This window comes from Lentinus tigrinus (assembly GCF_003813185.1).
Source record: "Lentinus tigrinus ALCF2SS1-7 unplaced genomic scaffold L226scaffold_42, whole genome shotgun sequence".
Taxonomy (NCBI): domain Eukaryota; kingdom Fungi; phylum Basidiomycota; class Agaricomycetes; order Polyporales; family Polyporaceae; genus Lentinus; species Lentinus tigrinus.
The window spans coordinates 239,845-255,477 of NW_027137951.1; the positions used below are offsets into that span (position 1 = coordinate 239,845).

At 54.8% G+C, this 15,633-nt stretch overlaps 6 protein-coding genes across 6 annotated transcripts; 4 read left to right on the top strand and 2 right to left on the bottom strand.

Moving 5' to 3' along the window:
* Positions 1-976: 976 nt before the first annotated feature.
* L226DRAFT_547982 (uncharacterized protein) lies at positions 977-2,036 on the top strand (the record flags this gene model as incomplete). The annotated part of the gene is made up of 2 exons (XM_067682548.1): positions 977-1,041; positions 1,175-2,036. 2 exons carry the CDS (start codon positions 977-979, stop codon positions 2,034-2,036), a joined length of 927 nt encoding a protein of 308 aa, XP_067530539.1.
* Positions 2,037-2,774: 738 nt separating this feature from the next.
* L226DRAFT_616546 (NAD(P)-binding protein) lies at positions 2,775-4,614 on the top strand (the record flags this gene model as incomplete). Its single annotated transcript, XM_067686919.1, has 9 exons — positions 2,775-2,823; positions 2,885-3,045; positions 3,110-3,132; positions 3,192-3,274; positions 3,494-3,546; positions 3,596-3,626; positions 3,705-3,717; positions 3,779-4,055; positions 4,125-4,614. 9 exons carry the CDS (start codon positions 2,775-2,777, stop codon positions 4,407-4,409), a joined length of 975 nt encoding a protein of 324 aa, XP_067530540.1. The 3' UTR covers positions 4,410-4,614.
* Positions 4,615-5,868: 1,254 nt separating this feature from the next.
* On the bottom strand, positions 5,869-7,174 carry L226DRAFT_595911 (uncharacterized protein; the record flags this gene model as incomplete). The annotated part of the gene is made up of 2 exons (XM_067685635.1): positions 5,869-6,922; positions 6,978-7,174. Coding segments are annotated over 2 exons (1,251 nt in total), but the record flags the coding sequence as incomplete, so codon positions are not given.
* Positions 7,175-7,613: 439 nt separating this feature from the next.
* L226DRAFT_595917 (uncharacterized protein) lies at positions 7,614-9,635 on the top strand (the record flags this gene model as incomplete). Its single annotated transcript, XM_067685636.1, has 9 exons — positions 7,614-8,079; positions 8,128-8,359; positions 8,410-8,460; positions 8,515-8,916; positions 8,972-9,145; positions 9,212-9,387; positions 9,423-9,438; positions 9,462-9,566; positions 9,594-9,635. Coding segments are annotated over exons 1-9 (1,281 nt in total), but the record flags the coding sequence as incomplete, so codon positions are not given.
* Positions 9,636-10,933: 1,298 nt separating this feature from the next.
* On the bottom strand, positions 10,934-12,232 carry L226DRAFT_471045 (uncharacterized protein; the record flags this gene model as incomplete). The annotated part of the gene is made up of 2 exons (XM_067676353.1): positions 10,934-11,987; positions 12,045-12,232. Coding segments are annotated over 2 exons (1,242 nt in total), but the record flags the coding sequence as incomplete, so codon positions are not given.
* A 2,357-nt stretch (positions 12,233-14,589) lies between these two features.
* L226DRAFT_470987 (uncharacterized protein) lies at positions 14,590-15,177 on the top strand (the record flags this gene model as incomplete). Its single annotated transcript, XM_067676350.1, has 1 exon — positions 14,590-15,177. The coding sequence occupies one exon, from the start codon at positions 14,590-14,592 to the stop codon at positions 15,175-15,177; it is 588 nt and encodes a 195-aa protein (XP_067530544.1).
* Positions 15,178-15,633: the final 456 nt, after the last annotated feature.

The following is a 15,633-nucleotide window of genomic DNA, read 5'->3' on the forward strand; positions in this document are numbered from 1 at the left end:
ACACGTATCATTCTAGCACCTTTGGAGCTGTATGCTCAGCAAGTTTGAAGGAAATCCGACAAGATTTGAGGGCGCAGCGGGCGAAGGAAGTCGGATGTGGACTGATGGCAAGGAGCGCCGGACACCGCCGACCTTGCGCCACCAAGTCCCGAGTCTTAGAATTCAGTTGCGCCTCTTTCATCGACATTTGACCCTGGGGTAATGAGTTACAAGGATTTGTTGCACAATTCGCCAAGCCTGTGAAGTTGAAGGAAGGTAGTAGATGGCTCCGTTCATGAGATAGAGCATCCAGCTCATAATGTCATCAGGCAGCCTCCAAGACGCAATTACATGCCAATAAGGCTCCATTGAACCACTCAGTCCTACTGGAGTGCTTATTATGGCCTCCTCTGCTCACTTCTCGCAGACAGTGTAGCTGTCTATGTGTGATTATAGACAACAACTTCCTAGCGTCGCTCGAGCGCCTAATGCGAGAATTCACGGCGGCGGTCAGAGAAAGAGACACAGGTATGCATCCCATGCATTCAGTCTCTATACGCACCCCAGACAGAACAGCGTGCATTGGGATACAATTCCAGCCACCAGCTCATGGAGAAGCGAAGACAAACTCTGGCCATGGGCTGGCAACCAGCTGATGACACAGGCTCCGTACCCCATCATCCAGCCATGCTTTTCACCCCGGTCAAACTCCCAGACGCCCTGTTCAAGCTCGCAGACGATGTTAGAACACATAAGATGTCTTCCTTGCCATGAAACATGAAGAGACAGTACATGTTTTGGGACACCGTGGATTTTTCGATTTTTTGGAATTAATTGTGTCATTTGCGCGCGCGCGTCGTCGGAGTCCGAACGACATTGATTTCGCAAAGAGCTGTACGGTCTTTTCAGAAAACCAACTTTCCTCGACAAACTTAAGCTTGACCACCATCTGCAAATCTCCCTTCAACACCTCCTTTCGCTTGACTTGGCGGGTTCAATGGCGAACTTCGAACGCCTTCTCGCCCAGTTAGCTGTGCCTCCAGGCTCACCTGGTGGAGGCAGGTTCGTCTGACCCTTTATTCCCAACAATTCCGAAATGGCACTCATTTAGTATCAGAACACTGGAAGAGTTGATACAAACGTGCGTCATGCAGATTTAACTATCTCTTGACATCATCTAAAGCTGAGCCCGCAGCAACGAGATCCTCTCGGGAGCGGAATCCCAAAGGCTACGTACTTTTTTCTCTAAGAACCGCATGGAACCCTCTCGCGACCTCGACGTGTTCGGAAGGGCGGTCATGATTGGAGACCTCGATGCGCTCAAGGACATGTATGAGGAAAGTCTTGTAAAGTATGGCAAGACATCCGAAACCGCTCGTGCCTCCGCTGCTCAAGAGATCTACCGCATGCGCTGGGGCCCGACTCGTGTCACCATCTACAATCTCATCCTGCTTTGCACCCTGATCTTACCACAAAAACGAATTCAACATCTTCGAGTGGCTCGGTGGCTCATTGATGAAGTCAACGTCCCCGTGGACGGTATCGACCTCTCCGGATCGACCGCACTGCACCACTCGATCTCGACCAAACCCGCCTTCGACCCTGAGTACGCACAAATGCTGTACGATGCCGGAGGCGTCGTCACCCAAAGAAATCGGTACGGCGGCACTCCCGCGCACGAGATTACGATGATCTGGGACATGAGGAACAAGGAAGTCGTCCGGAAGGCCGCAGCTGCACTGAAGTGGTTCCTCGAGCACGGCGGCAACCTCGATATCAAGGACTCCGACGGACAGACGGCCCGCAAAAGCGTCGATGCCACGAGGAGGGCTGCGCGTGGTTTGCAGTTGGAGCACTGGAACGTCGTGGACGACGAGGATGGGCGGCGCAAGCGTCTTGGCGACCGCATCTGTACCTTCTGTGGACGAGCGCCCCATGGCGACGTGCAACTCCTGGTCTGTTCGCGGTGCAAGGCTGCATCCTACTGCTCGCCTGGTCCGTGTCAGAAGAGCGACTGGCCTCATCACAAGAAGATCTGCAAGCCGGCTGCTCCTTGAAGTGGAGGGAGTGTTTCACGTTGTAATACCAGGTGAGCACATCTCCGCTGGTTTAGTGTGCATCAATTCTGATGCGTTTCTGAGGTAGGAATTATTCACATGATCGTATGCTCGGAAGACCGTGTTTATGTACAAGTCCTTCACCCACGTTCGGTGACACGGCTAAGATGTTTTGGATTGCTTCTCCCTTCGGTAAGTTTCCCGGACATTCGCCATGCCCTCATTCCAGATGCGGGAAGACGTTTTGTATGGCGCGGCTTGCCCGGGAAGCGTGAACATCCATTCGATCTAGCTGCGACCCGCTCGCTGAATTGAATGGGTTGTCCCTCGGGCACTCTGAGTTTACTATCCGATATTTCCAACCCGAGCACAGCTTATTCCCCCGCAACCCTCCCGGACGCCGTGCGCACCAATGTACCTGGTTATATGGTACGTATGCTCCGGTACGAGTACCATAGTCGAAGAACACGCCTCCGCTGATGTCCGTATCAATACCAATCGGGGAGCCTGGTAGTGTACCTTCGATGCAGCAGGGCCGGTGCTTCGGGATGCTGTAGAGGAGTCGAACCTTCTTCTAGGCCGCGCTGGTGTAGGCGACCGGAGAAGTTCTCTCCCTATGTCCATGACGCTCTTCAGACCAAGAAATTGTGGAGTATATAATGTCGGCTGCGGACGACTGTCCTTTCTACACCCAGGTTTGTCTCTTCCACCACCACCCCCACCGCCCGTCTGGTTGCGATGTCCCCAGTCCGGAACGCACGTGTTGTGTACAAAGAAGTTCCTGAAGGTGCTGTACTCTTCAGACTGTGTATTTACATGTAGCTGACGTTCGTCGACTTATCTCGCAGGCTTCCCCATTCCTGGGAAAACTTTTGTTTATGACGACTCGCAGACAATCGACCTCGAGAACGTACCCCTCAATGGCGGCGTACTGTTCAAGGTCCTTGTCGTCTCTGTCGACCCTTACATGAGACGAAAAATGCAGGATCCTAGTGTTGATTTCCATTTGGTACGTCCAGAAGTGTTCATGCTCCATGTGTTGTCGAATAAGTGTTAACGACGATCCCGGACAGGGACTTTTCAAAGTTGGCGAACCGTGAGTTATCATTGAACTCCTATATCTTTTGTGCATTTCAGTACTTGTCCTCCTGTTAGACTATACAACTTCTCCGTCAGCAAGGTCGTGCGCTCGGAGAACCCCGCGCTCAAGGAGGGCGACCACATCTACGGAGTGTTCCGTAGGTGTCATGCGAAACCATTCCATCGTACTGTGACCGATCACGTTATGATAGCTTTCCAGGAATACTTTGTCGGCCCTTATGATGGGGCCACAATGCGGGTTCTGGAAAATAAGGAGAAGTTGCCATGATACTGCTATGTCGGTGTGTGCGGCATGCCAGGTAAACGAGCTACCATGATGTTGTGCGATAATAGACGTGCTCAGACGAAGACCCCAGGCCAGACAGCGCACCACGCATGGATGGAGTATGCACACCCGTATTCCAAGAAGGTGCGGAGCCTGACTCATCTGATACGCGGTTTCTTATGACGATACACAGGGCGATGTCGCGTTCGTGACTGCTGCATCCGGTACGTCCGTTTGAGTCTCCTTCCACCTCTTTTCTACCCGGTGCGTGACCGTCTTCGCCTTCGTTCAATTTCTATTAGGTGCTGTCGGAGCGTACGTCTACGGAAGTCCCTTAGGCTATGTAGTGCATTATCTGACCTCTGACTCGGAGCAGAATCGTAGTCCAGCTCGCCAAGGCAGACGGCCTTAAGGTAATCGCGTCTGCGGGCTCGGACGAGAAGTGCGAGTTCGTGCGTTCGCTCGGGGCGGACGTCGTCTTTAACTACAAGACCACGAGCACGCGGGAGGTGCTTAAAAAGGAAGGGCCGGTCCAGATGTACGCACAACGCTTGGCATTCCCTCGATCTCCTACCCGCAGCTACTGGGATAACGTTGGCGGCGAGTCCCTCGATGCTGCGCTTGAGTGGGCTGCGCAGAAGGCGCACTTCGTCGTACGTACATCTGCATGACCCTCAATTGGGACTCGGGATGCTGATTCTGCCTCCGACCTCGACCACCAGATCTGCGGCATGATCTCGAACTACAATACCGGCGAACCATACAACGTCAAGAACCTCCAGCAGGTCGTCTGGCGCGAGATCACGTTCCACGGCTTCCTGGTCACTTCGCTGTGGCCCAAGTACGATGAGGAGTTCAACCGGATGTTCCCGCCACGCGTTGCCAGCGGGGAGCTCAAGTACAAGGACGACCTCGTTCGGGGCTTGGAGAATGCCGGGCAGGCGTTGGTAAACGTCCTGAGTGGGACAAACTTTGGGAAGTGCTCTGTTGTCGTGGCTGACGAGTGATGTCCGAGGCCAGTGTGTATGGCTGGGTTGCACGTGAGCGTCATCTGGGATGACCCCGAGAGGTGGCGTGTATGTGTTGCAGTAGAGATGCGCTCATATATCGGGTTTGAGACTCTGTACAATTTAATGCACACTATCGCATCTGTACAGTGCGGCCGCAGCCTGCTCTGGAGGCGGGATGATCGTTCTCATCCGGTGGGGATATATAGGTCGCGTTGCGGGGAGGCTAGCGGGACAACCAGCTGCAGTATACCGGCCATCAGCATCGCTCGAGCCCGCACACTGAACGCAGCATACGCACGTTGAAAACTCTGCAAGTCAAAGCTAGGATGAGGGACAGCTCGAGAATAAGGCATATATCATCATCGCAACGCACGGTCGAGGATGAGAAGAAGCATGAATTGGCGTCTCAGCCTAGCCCACTGGCAGTATGCCGCGTTTCCAAAGCGCCGCAGTACGACGAGGTCGCTAATCAAGCAGGCCATCCACAGGCTTGGCTTTGCGTTTGGATTCAGAGCTCAGCGCTGGCGTAGGAGCGGGCTGCTGTTGCTTCGAGCGATGTTACAGAAGGACTGACGTTGCCCATAATAAGACGACAGGGACCGCGTAGCCTGGCCCTGCTGGATGAGGGTGAGACTCCGATGCCGTGCGCGCTGTTCTCTGCATGTGCATGCGTGTCTTCTCCTTGGTAACGACGGTGAGAAGGAGGAACCTGATCGTACTGTGTTAGGCGTGGTCATATCTGGGATCTGCATTACAGCCGTTTTCATATCGATAGGCCCCTCCGAAAATAATGTGCTGATTGTCGGCTGTGTCGGACTCTGGCGGTCGATGAAAGTGACGCGGCGGAGAATGATGGGCAGCCATCGCGTACGCTCGCCAGCGAGCGGAACTGATATTTCGTGATCCGCACTATCCATATAGATTATTCAAAAAAGGCCTATCGATATGAAAACGGCTGTAGTAGGACTCTTCCAACTTCTAAGTATAGTATCGGCTAAATCTACCGCTGCGCCTGGTTCCATAATACCTCCGCGGCAATATGCTTTGGCCTGATTATTCTTATCCACTCCAGTGCGCTCAGTAGAAGTCGATTTCCTAGTACAGTGCATTTAGCGCTAGCACATCACGAGTGACCGTCGTTGACGTACCTCACGGAGCTCCCGAGATGCAGAGACCACGCGTTCTGATCCGTCGGTGGAGGCAATCCGATAGCCAAGCCACTCCGCACTATTGTATCGTGGTACCAACGTAGAAAAGAAGGCGACCGACGGACCTAACATGGGCGCGAGCTTCTTCGCTGTTGTGAGTAGCCTTGCGCGAAGCCATGGCTCGAACTTCTCTGGATCATCAGGCCCTTCCCTATAGGTCAGGTTCGGGTTCAAGCGCATTTCGCACAGGTGAGTGAGCCTTGACAATTCACGAGCTATGAAGACCTGTCATCGGTCTCAGCCAATCGCTATAGGTGAATGAAGTTTGCACTGACCATCGCAGTATCTTGTGGGCCGATCAACGGAACTTCTATACGGTGGAGTTCGATAGAACGGAGATGGGGGTAGGCGTCGGATATGTACTCCAGTAGCCGAGCCTCGTTGGTATCGGGGCCGTACTCGATGTCGAGGAACGCGAGATGTGGCAACGACGACTTGGACATAATGCCAAGTAATTCGGATGCAGAAGGAAGGGGAGACATCCACCGGCTGTAATCGTCTGGGTGCCAGGTTTGCAGAGAATAGCGCGGTGCGCAACTGAGCGAAAGCCGCCGTATAGTGCGAGGAAGATTACTGAACAGTAGATCCTCCGGGTGCGGGTGCGTCACCGTGAGCTCCTCAAGTTCAGGCAGGGGATCTGCCATGTGCCAAGTTGGCGGCCAAACACACTGCCTGTCCATGTTCGGAAGGATCGTGAGCTGCAGGATCAGGATGCGCAACATGGGCATCCGAGAGAGAACAGCGATGATTGGAACAGATGTTCTCGTGGGGCGGTCGCCATATAGCGTGAGGTGTCGCAAATGAGGCCAGTCGAGGCGAGACATGACATCGAGAGGTGTCGCTTCGATGGGGAGATTGAGCACCTCGAGAGTTGCATGCAACTGGCTGACAATAAGACCAATCGTTTCTGCCTCGGAAGGATGGACTCTAGGCGGATAATGGAACGGATTCTTCTCGTATCGGAATGAAGTCAAGGGGGGCATGTCTTGGAGCGCGTCGCGAGGGAAGGGTTGCCGGGGACAGAAGAGGTACAGATAAATGTGTACGTCACACACTTGAGGGACCGAGAGAAGGGCGGCCGCGACATCGTCACGTATTCCATGTACCTCTCTGCATTCCAGCCGAACGGAGATGGATTTGAGTCGAGGCATGGCGGGTAGAGATCTCCTCAACACCTCAGCATCGAGAAGGCCACAGAGCAGGGGGTCGTTTGAGTATCGGAGCGAGTACACGTATGGGTCGGTTCTACTCCGATGCTCTTCCCGCGACTTAGAAGGGCAACCGTCGACAAGTTGCAGAGATCTAATGATGATTAGCGTCTTGGGACTTGACGTGGTGAGTTTCAACATGAACTTACTGCACGTAGGGCCATAGAGAGGTTGGAAGGAAGACCGATTTCATGGGCTTCCACGTTATTGTTCGGCATTTTCTGAAAAGGACAGGGAGGGAGAGTGTCCTGACATATCGGCAGCTCTGTGACAAGGCCCGTAGTTGCTGGTTAGGGCGTGATTCTTCGAATATTTGGATGAGGATGTCCGAGTTGAGATCAAGCAACCTACAGCACGAGTGAGTTTAATACCACGTAAGCGAGAGTGCGCATGGTGATCTACATGGTGGTTTTCGGGGCTGGCAACCTGCATGAGGGAACACAGTTGTGTGCGGAGGATAGAAGTTGGGCTCAGGTCAAAAAACTGTCCCAAGGGATCAGTATACTATCATCGTTGTCCATCTCAGTACGTACACCCTGCTATACGATGTAGATTATAGCCTGCTGGATCGAAGGCGGGATTTGAGTACTTGCCACTGGTAGTTTGGGGGGTAACTCACAACCTGTTAGCTGCTAGCCAGCCCTGTCACTGCAATAGGGCAGACAGAGCAAGCGAACGGTAGTTGTGAGCGACGAGACCGTGGAGGAGAAGAAACTGTGTCATGAGGGCAAGCGCCGGCGCACCTGCACCGGCGCTTTGAATTTCCGGGGACTGGCGCCACACTTGTTTTCGCTCCTCATCGACCTGTACGCACGATGCGTCACACGAGGCGACCCCGTCGAGGCACAACGCCAGCTCAAGCTGCACCAGCGCGAACACATCGCCTGAGAGCGCGACACCGTCTGGCGACAGATGATCAACCAGGCGCGGCGGGGCGAGGATGGCGGAGCGATGATGATGGGAGGGCCTAGTGCTCAACTTGTCGACGCCGGCTGGCCGTATCAAGCTCACCACAAAGCAGCTGTACCTGGTTGTGGCTATTGTGGTGTTCGTCATCCTGCTCAACATTGAGTATATTGACGGCGCCGAGGCGAACAAGTGCTTTGCCATTCTGGTTTTTGCGACGATCCTTTGGGCGACGGAGGCTATTCCGCTGTTCGTGACGTCGATGTTCATCCCGTTCTTGCTCGTTGTCCTCCGCGTGATACGGGACGAAGATGGGAATGCTCTTCCGCCACCCACGGCTACGAAGTACGGTCTCTCTTCAGTCTCATGCGGTCGTTGCTGGTGTCCTCGCAGGCATGTCTTTTCCGTGATGTTCTCGCCAACGATCATGCTCCTCATCGGTGGTTTCACCATCGCGTCGGCACTCAGCAAGACGGCGATTGACCGCGTACTCGTCACGCGCGTGCTGAGCCTTGCTGGCGAGCGACCGAGCACGGTGCTGCTTGCGTTCATGGGCGTGGCGTGCTTCGCCAGCATGTGGATCAGTAACGTGGCGGCGCCCACGCTCTGTTTCACGCTCATCCAGGTATGGTCGTCGCCGCTCCATTATGGGCCATGGCTAACGGGTGACATTAGCCCATCCTGCGGACACTGCCTCCGAAGTCGAAGTTCGCCCCGTGCTTGATCGTGAGTGGGTTTGTCCTGCTGTCGGCCGGGCTACTAGTACTCACAAGTATGCAGATCGGCATTGCACTCGCCGCGAACATCGGCGGGCAAAGCTCGCCCATATCCTCTCCTCAGAACCTCATCGCCATTGGTTTCATGGAACCACAGCTCGACTGGGGCTCCTGGTTCGCAGTCTCGCTCCCCGTCTCCGCGATCTCTATCGTCCTCATCTGGCTGCTCCTGCTCGTGAGTTATCGCCCCGCGCGCTCGCCCACGGGCGACAGCGATATCGAGATCAAACCGGTGCGCGCGCCGCGGGAGAAGTTCACCGCGAAGCAGTGGTGGGTGACGTTCGTGTGCTTGGTGACGATTGCGCTGTGGTGCGTCGCGCACTCGATCCAGGACTACATTGGGGATATGGGTGTGATTGCGATCATCCCTGTCGTGCTGCTCTTCTCTTCTGGGGTGCTCAAGAAGGTGAGCAACGTTGCGGCTCCGAGCATAAAAGAGTCTGGGCTGATGAATTGTGCAGGACGACTTCGACCAGTTCTTGTGGACCGTGGTGTTCATCGCCATGGGTGGTATCACGCTCGGGAACGGCGTCACCAACAGTGGACTCTTGGAGGTCCTTGGCGACGGCATCCGTGAGCTTATCTCCGACATGGAGCTTTACCCTGTTGTGCTGCTTTTGTCTGTCATAGTCCTGGTGCGTACCAGAGAAGGTCTTACGCTGAAGGGACACTCACCTGATCGTTGTCATCTATCTGTGCAGGTCATCTCGACGTTCATCAGCCACGCAATCGCCAGCGTGCTCCTCGTACCGATTGCGAAGGAGGTTGGGAAGAACATGCCGGGAGGCGACTACTCGAACCTTCTCATCTTCATCACTGGGCTCATCTGCTCGACTGGTATGGGTATGCCTGTCTCGGGCTTCCCTAACCAGACGGCGTAAGTCATCTCCATGAAGCTCGTCGGTGGTCGAGCGCAGCTGACCACTGTGTCTTTCTAATGCGACACAGGAGGACGAGATGGGCCGGCTGTACCTCTCGAACGTCGACTTCCTGAAGAACGGCGTGCCTGCGAGTATCATCGCCGCAATTATGAGTCTAGAGGCGTACGAGTGGCCTGTTGTGTTTTCCTAACCCTGCTTCTAGGTCGTCGCCACTGTTGGCTACCTGCTGATGAGAGCAATTGGGTGCGTGGTCCTCTCTGACGTTGTGCACTCCCTTTTTTCTGATGACGATGTATAGGGCTGAATATCTGGTCATATACCTTCTTGGACAATCGTCGACGCGGACGAGAGCTGCCACCATAGACCTGATGTCACGCTTGGTGATTATGCTACACTATTCCTGGGCTAACGTCGATGTATCAGAGTCATAGACAATACCCTACTACTGACATTTCTCGCACTCAAGGCTGGCGATGCGTCTGCGAAAGGTCGCGGCTGTACGCCGGAATTCCTACTCCTTATCATGGAACGTTCAGCTTCTGCCAGAATGCTGATTGAAGCGCAGCCAAACATCTGTCGTGCACCTTACGCTGGCTTCGAAAATGTGCATAAGGGGCAAGTTATGAAGGGGCATGGAAGCAAACGCCTCCTGAAACGTATCTGGTCATGCGTGCTCTCCGACCTCATTCGGTGCGTCTGTTCGGCTTCGCAATGTTTCTTGTACTGAACTTGCTTTCATGTTGCTGCATCGATGGTTCTTATTACTCCAAGATGCGGGAAGCTGCCGTGATACACGGCGACGCCGGGCAGGTAACGAGCCACCACACGGATTATACGACATCAAACGTACTGAGACGACAACCCCAAAGTTATGGATGGACTCGCGCAGTCTTCCCCTGCCGGCTGAAGGCGGTGTTTCGATGCAATGCACGCTGTCTTCGGCATGGATGTGCATGACTTCTCAATGGTAACGGGCGGTGAGGGAAGGAGAGAGTATCTGCCACAGCCGGATCTTGCTATGTTAGTGGTAGTCATATACTAAGACTCTTCTAAGTACAATTCATCGGCTAGTAGTACCGCTGCGCCTTGTAAGTGGTCCCAGAATACCTCCGCATCGCATCAATATGAATTTGGCCATAGTGGTCTTGTTAACAACAGCTCGCTAGAATCCGACGTACTAGTTGGTATAGAGCGGTAAGCGCAAGCACATTACGAGTGGCCGTCGTTGACGTACCTCACGGAGCTCCCCAAATTCAGAGACCACACGTTCTGATCCGTCGGTGGAGGCAATCCGATAGCCAAGCCACTCCGCACTATCGTATCGTGGTACCAACGTAGAAAAGAAGGCGACCGACGGACCTAACATGGGCGCGACCTTGTTCACTGTTGTGAGGAGCCTTGCGCGAAGCCATGGCTCGAACTTCTCTGGATCATCAGGCCCTTCCCTATAGGTCAGGTTTGGGTTCAAGCGCATTTCGCGCAGGTGAGTGAGCCGTGACAATTCACGAGCTATGAAGACCTGTCATCGGTCTCAGCCAATCGCTATAGGTGATGGAAGTATGCACTGACCATCGCAGTATCCCCTGAGCCGATCAATGGGGCTTCTATACGGTGGAGTTCGATAGAACGGAGATAAGGGTAGGCGTCGGATATGTACTCCAATAGCCGAGCCTCGTTGGTATCGGGGCCGTACTCGATGTCGAGGGACGCGAGATGTGGCAACGACGACTTGGACATAATGCCAAGCAGTTCGGATGCAGAAGGAAGGGGAGACATCCACCGGCTGTAATCGTCTGGGTGCCAGGTTTGCAGAGAATAGCGCGGTGCGCAACTGAGCGAAAGCCGCCGTATAGTGCGAGGAAGATTACTGAACAGTAGATCCTCCGGGTGCGGGTGCGTCACCGTCAGCTCCTCAAGCTCAGGCAGAGGATCTGCCATGTGCCAAGTTGGCGGCCAAACACACTGCCTGTCCATGTTCGGAAGGATCGTGAGCTGCAGGATCAGGATGCGCAACATGGGCATCCGAGAGAGAACGGCGATGATCGGAACAGATGGTCTCGTGGGGCAGTCGCCATATAGCGTGAGGTGTCGCAAATGAGGCCAGTCGAGGCGAGACATGACATCGAGAGGTGTCGCTTCGATGGGGAGATTGAGCACCTCGAGAGTTGCATGCAACTGGCTGACCACAAGACCAATCGTTTCTACCTCGGAAGGATGGTATCTAGGCGGATAATGGAACGGATTCTTCTCGTATCGGAATGAAGTCAAGGGCGACATATCTTGGAGTGCATCGCGAGGGAAGGGTTGCCGGGGACAGAAGAGGTACAGATAGATGTGCACGTCACGGACTTGAGGGACCGAGAGAAGGACGGCCGCGACATCGTGACGTATTCCATGTACCTCTCTGCATTCCAGGCGAACGGAGATGGAGTTGAGTCGAGGCATGGCGGGTAGAGACCTCCTCAACACCTCAGGATCGAGAAGGCCACAGAGCAGGGGGTCGTCTGAGTACCGGAGCGAGTACATGTAGGGGTCGGTTCTACTCCGACGCTCTTCCAGCGTCTTACGAGGGCATGCATCGACAAGTTGCAGAGATCTGATGATAATTAGCGCCTTGGAACTCGATGCGGGCTCGTCTCCAATGTGAACTCACTGCACGTAAGGCCATAGAGAAGTTGGAAGGAAGACTGAGTTCATGGGATTCCTTGTTCTTACGCGGCATTTTCTGAAGAGCACAGGGAGAGAGAGTGCCCTGACATATTGGCAGCTTTGTGACAAAGCCCGTAACTGCTGGTGAGGGCGTAATTCTTCGAATATTTGGATGAGGATGTCCGAGTCGAGATCAAGCAACCTACAAGATGAGTGAGTATTATATCACGTACGTGAGAGTGCGATGGTAGTGTACATAGTAGACACATGACTGGGAACCTGCATGAGGCAACGCGAGTATTGGGTGGAGGGCCGGGGTCCGGCTCTCGTCAAAAAACTGTCCCAAGGAGTCAGTATACGATCACTGATGTCCATAGCAATACGTACGACCGGCTTTACGATGCAGATTATAGTCTGATAACTTTCGGGCGCGAGCGAAGGCGGAACCTCCAGTACTTGTTGCAGCTCACAAACTCCGCAACTCTGCGCTTTCACTGCTCCCTTTCCGCGGACGGGCGCTACTTGACTAAGCCTCGGACCTCCACCAGCGAACTTTCAACATGGCACCGCTTGCCTCAGGCGCTGTCCCACCCGTCCCTACAGGTTCAGGACACGTCTCAGCCAGAGGGAATGGGTCGAAAAGAACGAGGTAGAAGTGCTCTCGACCTTCGCTCTGGACTCTCGAGTGCCGTTTTCTTTCCTACCGCGAGTTTGACCCTCGACTCACTGCACCTTGTGTAGCAGGCAAACTTCAGGACGCGGCTGGGCAGGAGCCTGCGCTTGCCTCCGAGTTGGCCGAAATATCTCTGTCTTCCGATCATCTCGCAGCTGCTCTTCTGGGTGAATGCTGTCTTCTAGAGTTACCCAACCTCGTAGTATCTAGTTCTGGAACATCCTGAAGCTCATGCATGGATTCGTTGTGTGAGTGATGTTTTCCAAGGGGCACAGGAGCAAAGGCACCAATTGTGAGGTGAGTAGTCTCTTCCTGTGTATCCAGGCGTATTCAGTGTCACCAACTCAGGTGTCGAGGTTCTGTCGGATGTGGCAGTCGTTATTGTTATACCAACATCCGTGAGGTTGGACTTATGCACACGAGCACAGATGGGCGAGCAGAGGATTGGATTATGGTAGCATGGACTGGTAATAGGAAGCCATGGACGTCGACGCCCGTCACACTGCTGCGGTGGAGAAGGGACAAAAACGAGTGCTGCGGGTGATGGTCGGGGGATTTGCGAGGCGACGAGGGGGAGAAGGGAGAGACGGCCGGTGTGTGCAGCGCAGAGCCTGACGAAGAAATTATGTTCTAAATGTGTGCTTGACATTCTGCACATCCTGCATGAGCGGAAGAGAATAAATTGCACCGTGACGTCACCGCAAGTGGCGGAATCCCAGCTATCAGCGCTGGTCGCGAAGCCCGCTACTCCCGACAGAATTGCTACTGGATCTTGGACAGAGTGTCAAGGCTGGCTGTTCACACGCATTGCTTCAATCAAGTGTAGGGTCGGGACTCCTCTTGGCTTACTACCACCATCTTCGGCGACTTTCCCACGCTCAAAACCCGCCCAGGAGTCGAGTTTCGAGCATGCGGCACACCGACAGCTGGTCTCTAGAGCTAGATACTACAACTCAGGAGGACTATAGACATGCCTGGACCACCATCTGGGGCAACGAGTCGAGCACCAACGCCAGCACCGGCCGGGTCGCAGACGCGCACCAAGCGCACGAATGCCACGTCGGAGGCCTCGTCGCTCTCCGCTGCAGACGTCTTCCTCAAAGCGACGGATGAGATCAAGAATGCGAAAGCGGCTCACGAGGTACTGGCAGGACACTTCCTGGTCCCTCCGAACATGCCGCTGGCGGTCGACCATCTGCTGGCGGCCATGCTCTCCCTGGCGCAGTCTAAGCCGGGCGCGGCGATCGCAGTGCAGTCATTGGTCGCTTTATACCACTATGCGAAGGCGGCGTTCAAGGCAGACCTAGCGAAGGGAGTGGCGGAGGCCATCGAGAAGAAGCTGGACACACAGATCGGCGCAGCTATCAAAACGGCGACGGCGGACGCGCGTAAGCAGTTGGAGGGGATGGTTAAGGGTATGCAGGAGCCGGTGAACGAGATGAGGCAGGCGATGGGCAAAGCGGTAGCAGGAGCGAGCAAGCTCCTTGATGAGGTTAAGGAGGTTGTGGCGGACGGGGTCGTGGGCCCCGTCCTGACAGGTGAGCACCCCCCCTTGGGTCCGAAGACGTACGCGCAGGCCCTGCGAAGCGTGGGACCGATGCCACTGTCGTCGCAATGCGCGCGGGCGGTGACGCGGGCGCAGTTCAGAGGAAAACAGCTGCTGGTGGATGGAATCACGCCAGTCGGAGAGGAGCAGCTCACGCCAACGGTTCTAGTGGCCAAGGCGCACATGTCCTTGAACAGAATGCGGGACGAGTGGGAGCACGAGCTGCCCGAAAGTATTAAGGTTCGGGCAGCCTCAGTGCTGCCTAATGGCGGTGTTGTATATGAGTTCGATAGTGAGGCCAACGCGGCCTGGATAAAGCGCGATGGAATTATGCAAGACTTCCAGAAGGGTCTGGGAGTGGGGGCACAGGTGAAGCCACGCCACTACAAAGTGGTAGCGCAGTACGTCCCGGTGTCCTTTGACCCGGAGAACGCGTACGACATCAGTACGGTGGAGAATGACAATGACATCCAACACGGCAATCTAGTAGCGGCGCGCTGGATCAAGCCCCCGGAGAAGAGAGCTCCGGGGCAGAGCGTCGCGTTTCTATTGATATCTTTCTTGACAGCGCAGGATGCCAACAAGGCCATCACCAAGGGCCTGTACATTGCCAGCAAGCACGTCCCGGTGCATCGCGACCAGGAAGAGCCACAGCGCTGTGCCAAGTGCCACAAGTACGACCCGCCGCACCTCGCGCGCGACTGCAAGGCAATCCACGAAACCTGCGCGGCCTGCGCGTCGATCCACCACAAGACAGCGGAGTGTGCCATCTCCAACCACGATGAGTTCAAATGCATTAACTGCAAGGCGCGCGGCCACGCCGCCTGGGAGAAGAGCTGCCCCACATACAAGCAGGCGCTGCATAAGCTACGCGCACGACGACCCAGAGACCAGCTTCCGTCTCTTCCCGCTGGCTGACGATCCGTACACATGGGAGTCGACCGAGGGTGGGGAGAGCCTCTTCAGGGCAGATACAGGACAGCGGCCGGCGCGCAGCGGTCACCCCACACAGCTAAGTCGTTCCCCGCATCCCACTCCATCGCTGCAGCGCGAGAGTAGTCCGGTCAGTGACATGTATGCAGGTGCTCGCGACGACGTCGATGGCGAACCCCTCTCTCCCTCCCAAACCTAATGCAAGACACCCTCACGAAACTACGCATCTGGCAGCAAAACCTCAACAAGTCCCTCGACGCTCAAAGTTACCTCATGATGTGCGTGAAAGTTGATTGTATGAAACAACCTTCACCTGAGGCTATCGGATCTGATCGAGATCGGATGATACCTCAGTTGTTCGGGGTAGTGTTAGGGAATATCCCGAGAGAGATGACCAGATAATACTTGATGATAGTCTCCGTTGAGACTAATAGTAGACCT